General features: G+C 46.4%; 1 protein-coding gene across 1 annotated transcript in view; it reads right to left on the bottom strand.

The window, feature by feature from the left end:
- Window positions 1-7,348, bottom strand: part of LOC112077769 (POC1 centriolar protein homolog A) — a 30,804-nt gene that overhangs the window by 2,620 nt on the left and 20,836 nt on the right. Inside the window, exon 7 of the mRNA XM_024144215.2 lies at window positions 286-515. Within this exon, the coding sequence (XP_023999983.2) occupies window positions 286-515 (230 nt within the window). The remainder of the gene's footprint in view (window positions 1-285; window positions 516-7,348) is intronic.

The raw sequence follows: 7,348 nt of genomic DNA, 5'->3' as shown, positions 1-7,348 counted from the left end.
GGAAAAGGCAGAAGATACCACAGAGAAACCAGAGAGAAAAAAGACACCCTATGAAGCATGATCCATCATTATTTAAATCTTCTTATTAACCTGACCACGTTCCCACACCTTTTGCTGCTGTAACAGCAGTAACAAATTTCCTCAAGCGAAACCGCTTCTTCTCACTCAACTGTCTAACCCCACCGTCTTCTGTAACATCACAGCTGACCTCACAAACTTATCAACATCAAAATATTCTGCCAATTTTACAGATTTCCCAAAAGTCTGATCCAGAAACCCATTTACCTCCTCTAGATCATAAATTGAGTCCTCACCAGCTGCTGTCATATCAGAAGAGATATCCATATCCTTCTCCTGATCCTCCTCAGCTGAGGCCACAGACCACTGACTCCCCTCTACCACATCCCTTTCAACACTCCCCACTTGCACCCCATCACTCGTACCAGGCATCTCCTCCACTACCTGGGAGACTAGCCCCACCTGAACCCCATTACCCGTGGTGGGCATCTCCTCCACTACATGAGAAGCCCAGCTCCACATGAACCCCCTCCTGTACCCCATTACTCGTAGTGGGCATTTCCTCTACTACCTGGGAGCCTAACTCCACATGAAACCCCTCCTGTACTCCATTACTCGTAGTGGGCATCTCCTCCACTCCCTTGGAGTCTAGCTCCACATGAACCCCCTCCTGTACTCCATTACTCGTATGGGCATCTCCTCCACTACCTGTGAGATTAGCTCCACATGAACCCCCTCCTGTACTCCATTACTCGTAGTGGGCATCTCCTCCACTACCTTTGAGATTAACTCCATATGAACCCCCTCCTGTGCCCCAGTACTCGTACTGGGCACCTCCTCACCAGCTGAGGAACTGGCTCTTCAACACGGATAAAATTGTTCCTCGGCAACAGGTGCTTGTGGCTGCTCAACCACTGTCAGCCCACCTCTCCCTACATCAGTGGGCCCAGGCGTTACGATGACCACCTGCGCCCCTCCCTCTGCCTTCTCCCTTTTCGGGCAAGCATGTCGCTTATGGCCAACATCCCCACACTCAAAACACCGTTGACTACCCGTACTAGCATACGCCATATACATTCTATTGTCATACTTGACTTTAAACGATATCTCTAAAGTCTGCTCCGGTGAGTCCAAAAAATAAACACCTGTCCCGAAACGACATAACCTGTTTCAACGCCGGGTGTTTGCAACCCAACGGAACAACCTTAATTGAGCTTGCAAACTTCCCAAAGCGCAATAACTCGCGCTCCAATAGCTCATTTGGAATAAACCGTGGTACATTTGAAATCGTTACCCTTGTTGACGGGAGAAAAAGCGGGGTAACTTGAAAAAACATTCCCTTAAGAAGTACGCCCTGCTCAACCATACGATCAACAAGGCGCTCTTCCTTAAGAAATACCACCACCGCTTTATTTATCCGTGACGCAACGCAACATTATCGTATCCTACCTCTCTCTCCTACGGCGACCAGAAACTCCTCCACCGTGACAGTAGCTTCAGTCACACACCTAAAGCCGTGCCGAAGTGACAGGGACGGCATTCCAATTCTGGAAGCCATCCCCGCCAAAATCAAGGTAATTTCGATACGAAAAAACCTAAATACTTAATTCTACCACACAACAAAAAAAAAATATATATAATAATCTAATCATGCACAGAAGAAACCAAAGAATGCCACCAAGAAAGAAAAAACCGAAGGAAAGTTCTGAATATCTTACTCTACACAACACACGCACTCACTCAATCAATCATTCAATTCCCAGCATGCACCAAACACTCCCAGCATGCAGAGAGAGAGAGAGAGAGAGAGATAGAGAGAGAGAGAGAGAGAGAGAGAGAAGAGAACATACATAAGAGAGAGAAGATAGACATGAGAGATAACAGACATAACAGAGAGAAAGCATAACAGAAGAGATAGAGAAGAGAGAGCGAGAGAGAGATACATACGAGAGAGAGATAGACATGAGAGATAACAGACATAAGAGAGATAAGACATAACAGAGAGAGATAGAGAGATAATAGACATCCAATGGCTTGCGAATGTATTCACCCCCCTGGCATTTTTCCTATTTTGTTGCTTTACAACCTGGAACTAAAATTAATTTGGGGGGATTTGAAATCATTTGATTTACACATGCCTACCACTTAGAAGATGCAAAATATGTTTATTGTAAACAAACAAGAAATAAGACAAAAAAACTGAAAACTTGAGTGTGCATAACTATTCACCCCCCCAAAGTCAATACTTTGCAGAGCCACCTTTTGCAGCAATTACACCTGCAAGTCTCTTGGGTATGGTCTCTGTAAGCTTGGCACATCTAGCCACTGGGATTTTTGCCCATTCTTCAAGGCAAAACTGCTCCAGCTCATTCAAGTTGGATGGGTTCCGCTGATGTACAGCAATCTTTAAGTCATACCACAGATTCTCAATTGGATTGAGGTCCGCGCTTTACTAGGCCATTCCAAGACATGAAATGTTTCCCCTTAAACCACTAGAGTGTTGCTTTAGCAGTATGCTTAGGGTCATTGTCCTGCGCGGAAGGTGAACCTCCAGCCCAGTCTCAAATCTCTGGAAGACTAAAGCAGGTTCCCCTCAAGAATATCCCTGTTATTTAGCGCCATCCATAATTCCTTCAATTCTGACCAGTTTCCCAGCCCTGCCGATGAAAAACATCCCCACAACATGATGCTGCACCACCGTGCTTCACTGTGTGTTCTCGGGGTGAAGAGAGGTGTTGGGTTTGCGCCAGACATAGCGTTTTCCTTGATGGCCAAAAAGCAACATTCTTCCATATGTTTGGGAGTTTCCCACGTGCCTTTTGGCGAAACACCCCCACCAAACATGTTTGCCTATTTTTTTCTTTAAGCAATGGCTTTTTTCTGGACACTCTTCTGTAAAGCCCAGCTCTGTGGAGTGTACGGCATAAAGTGGTCCTATGGACAGATACTCCAATCTCCGCTGTGGAGCTTTGCAGCTCCTTCAGGGTTATCTTTGGTCTCTTTGTTGCCTCTCTGATTAATGTCCTCCCTGCCTGGTCCGTGAGTTTTGGTGAGCGATCCTCTCTTGGCAGGTTTGTTGTGGTGCCATATTCTTTCCATTTTTTAATAACGGCTTTAATGGTGCTCCGTGGGATGTTCAAAGTTTCAGATATTTTTTTATAACCCAACCCTGCTCTGTACTTCTCCACAACTTTGTCCCTGACCTGTTTGGAGAGCTCCTTGGTCTTCATGGTGCCCCTTGCTTGGTGGTGCCCCTTGCTTGGTGGTGCCCCTTGCTTGGTGGTGCTTGGCGGAGAGACATAAGACATAAAATGATGCCGGAGAAGAAGGCAGACGTGTCCCCAACCGATKGTTTTTTTGTTCGTTTATTTGTGTTGTTTGTTGTCTTTTTTACTTATTTTGTACATAATGTTTTCCGCCACCGTCTCTTATGACCGAAAATAACTTCTGGACATCAGGACTGCGATTACTCACCACGGACTGGCAGAATCCTTTTATTCCTTTAACGAGTCTGACGAACCCGACGCGAACGATATACTGCTTTCTCGGAAACAGGCCCAGATCCCCGTGATTTGCGTGAAGAGGAGGCGGAGAAAAAGGGGCCAGAGGGCGTGCTGCCTTCTGAGAATTCGTAGGTGAATCTTTGGATAATAAAATCGATGACCTACGCAGAAGATTAAACTACCAACTGGACAAAACTGTAATATCTTGTGCTTCACGGAGTCGTGGCTGAACGACGACACTATCAACATACAGCTGGCTGGTTATACGATGTCTCGGCAGGATAGAACAGCGGCGTCTGGTAAGACAAGGGGCGGCGGACTACGTATTTTTCTAAATAACAGCTGATGCACGAAATCTAAGGAAGTCTCAAGCTATTACTCGCCTGAGGTAGAGTATCTCATGATAAGCTGTAGATCACACTATCTACCTAGAGAGTCTGAATTTTTCGTAGCTGTTTTACATACCACCACAGACAGAGGCTGGCACTAAAACAGCATTGAATGAGCTGTATTCTGCCATAAGCAAACAAGAAAACGCTCACCCAGAGGCGGCGCTCCCAGTAGCCGGGGACTTTAATGCAGGGAAACTTAAATCAGTTTTACCAAATTTCTATCAGCATGTTAAATGTGCAACCAGAGGAAAATTAACTCTGGACCACCTATACTACACATACAGAGACGTATACAAAACTCTCCCTCACCCTCCATTTGGCAAATCTGTCCATAATTCTATCCTCCTGATTCCTGCTTGCAAGCAAAAATGAAAGCAGGAAGCACCAGGACTAGATCAATAAAAAAAAGTGGTCAGATGAAGCAGATGCTAAGCTACAGGACTGTTTTTCTAGCACAGACTGGGAATATGTTCCGGGGCTCCTCCGATGGCATTGAGGAGTATACCACATCACTGGCTTCATCAATAATTGCATCGATGACGTCGTCCCCACAGTGACCGTACGTACATACCCCAACCAGAAGCCATGGATTACAGGCAGCATCCGCACTGAGCAAAAGGCTAGAGCTGCCGCTTTCAAGGAGCCCCACCCTCTTCAACATTATATATATATCAACGAATTGGCGAGGGCACTAGAACAGTCTGCAGCACCCAGCCTCACCCTACTAGAATGGTATTTGGCCATAAACAGAGAGTACACAGTGGCAGAATACCTGACCACAGTGACTGACCCAAATTTAAGGAAAACTTTGACTATGTACAGACTCAGTGAGCATAGCCTTGCTATTGGCAGACCTTGCAATAGGCAGACCTGGCTCTCAAGAGAGACAGGCTATGGTGCACACTGCCCCAAAAATGAGGTGGAAACTGAGCTGCATTCCTAACCTCTGCCAAATGTGTGACCATATTTAGAGTCACATTTCCCTCAGATTACACAGATCACAAAGAATTAGAAAACTCCATATCTACGGGTGAAATACCACAGTGTGGCCAATCACTGCAACAAGATGTGTGACCATGTTGCCACAAGAAAAAGAGCAACCAGTGAAGACAACAAACACCATTATTTTCTCTTTTGTACTTTAACTATTTGCACATTGTTTACAACAACTGAATATAGACATAATATGACATTTGAAATGTCTTTATTCTTTTGGAAACCTTCTGTGAGTGTAATGTTTACTGTTCACTTTTATTGTTTATTTCACTTTTGTTTTATTATCTACATCACTTGCTTTGGTATTGTTAACATAGGTTTCCCAAATAAAGCCTAAATTGAATTGCAAGATAGAGAACATAACAGAGAGAGAGATGCAGAGAGATAGACAGAGAGGCACTAACACAGATAGAGAGAGAGGAGAGATGAGAGATGAGAGAGACAGAAGAGAGAGGGACAGAGAAGAGAGAGGAGAGAGATGAGAGATGAGAGAAAGAGAGAGACAGAGAGACATAAACAGAAGAGAGGCAGAGAGAGAGACAGAGAGGCATAACAGAGAGAGAGAGAGATGAGAGATGAGAGAGACAGAAAGAGAGAGAACAGAGAGAGAGAGATTGGAGAGATGAGAGAAAGAGAGAGACAGAGAGACATCAACAGAGAGGAGAGGCGAGAGAGAGATATGAGAGACAGAAGAAGAAGGACAGAGAGAGAGAGAAGAGAGAGAGATGAGAGATGAGAGAGAAAGAGAGCAATAGACGAAACATAACAGAGAGAGAGACAGAGAGAGACATAAACAGAGAGAGGAGCCCACATGGTAACCCACTCCCACAGACGCTTCCTCTCCACTCCCGGCCAGAGACACACACAACAAACACAAAGGATGAGAGACTGAGGGAGGAAAGGGTCCTTCCTGCCCTCTCACTATGGACTCAGTGCAGTGGGTAGACAAGCTTCCTTGAATTTAAAAGCGTGCTACTTCTACAGGGATCGTTCAAGACATACAGCTAAAAAGCGAGGACTCACCCAACATAAATAAAATCACTTTCCAAGGTTCTGAAGGAATAAAGTGAAAGGGAAAATCTAGAGGGGTGCCTCTGGTCTGGTGTCGGCCTACCCTGGTGTCCATGTGTCTGTGGCCTACCTGAGTGTCCATGTGTCTGCTGGCCTACCTGGTGTCCAGCTGTCTGTGGCCTACCTTTCCTGCGTGCCTACTGGTGTCCTTCGTAGTCTACCTGGTGTCATGTGTCTGTGGCCTACCTGGTGTCCCAGTGGTCTGTGGTCTACCTGGTGTCCATGGGTGTCTGGGTCTACCTGGTGTCCATGTGTCTGTGGTCTACCTGGTGTCCATGTGTCTGTGCCTACCTGCGTGTCATGGTGTCTGCACTGGGTCCCATTGTCGTAGCACCTGGTGTCATATGTCTGTAGTCTACCTGTGCTCCAACTTGTAGTTTCTGGTGTCTACTGTCCAATGTCTGTAGTCTACCTGGTGGTCCAGTTGTCTTGTAGTCTACCTGGTGGTCCAGTGTGTCTGTAGTCCACCTGGTGTCCATGTGCTCTGTGTCTACCTGGTGTCCATGTGTCTGTGTTCGCCTACCTGGTGTCCATGTGTCTGTAGTCTACCTGGTGCTCCATGTGTCTAGTTACTGTGTCTGTTCGTAGTACCTGGTGTCCATGTGTCTTGTGCCTTACCGGCTGTCCATGTGTCTGTGCCCTACCGGTGTCCATCGTGTCGTGTAGTGCTACCTGGTGTCCATGTGTCTGTAGTCTACCTGGTGTCCATGTGTCTGAGTCTACCTGGTTGTCCATGTGTCTGTCGGCCTACCTACGTTGTCCATGTGTCTGTAGTCTACCTGGTGTCCACTCGGTGTCTTAGTCTACCTGGTGTCCAATGTGGTCTGTAGTCACATACCCTGGTGTCCATGTGTCTGGCCCCTAACCTTGGTATGTCATATGTTCTGTAGTCTACCTGTGTCCATGTGTCTGTATCTACCTGGGTCCAGTGTCTGTAGTCTACCCTGGTGTCCATGGGCTGTAGTCTACCTGTGTCCATGTGTCTGTAGTCTAACCTTGGTCATGTCGAGCTACTGGTGTCCGTGCTGGGAGTCTACCTGGTGTCCAGTTGTTGTTACTGTGTACGTAGTACTGTTCTACTGTAGGTACTGTGTCCATAGTGTGTTGTTGTGGGTGGTGGTGTGTTTGGTCTGTTGTTTGATGGTGTCTGGTGTTGTTAGTCTACCTGGTGTCCCTTATGTGTTGTTTCTGTGTCTGTGTGGTGTGGTTGTAGTCTACCTGGTGTCCATGAAGTGTGTAGCCTTACCTGGGACCATTCTTAATGTGTTTGTGTGTGTTTGTGTGTGTGTGTGTGTGTGTGCCCTGTGTGTGTTGTGTGTGTGTGTGTGTGTGGTGTGTGTGTGTGTGAGTGTGTGTGTCTGTGGTGTG

The sequence above is a fragment of the Salvelinus sp. IW2-2015 genome, unplaced genomic scaffold (assembly GCF_002910315.2).
Source record: "Salvelinus sp. IW2-2015 unplaced genomic scaffold, ASM291031v2 Un_scaffold4902, whole genome shotgun sequence".
NCBI lineage: Eukaryota > Metazoa > Chordata > Actinopteri > Salmoniformes > Salmonidae > Salvelinus > Salvelinus sp. IW2-2015.
This window is presented reverse-complemented; position numbering and strand designations above follow the sequence as displayed.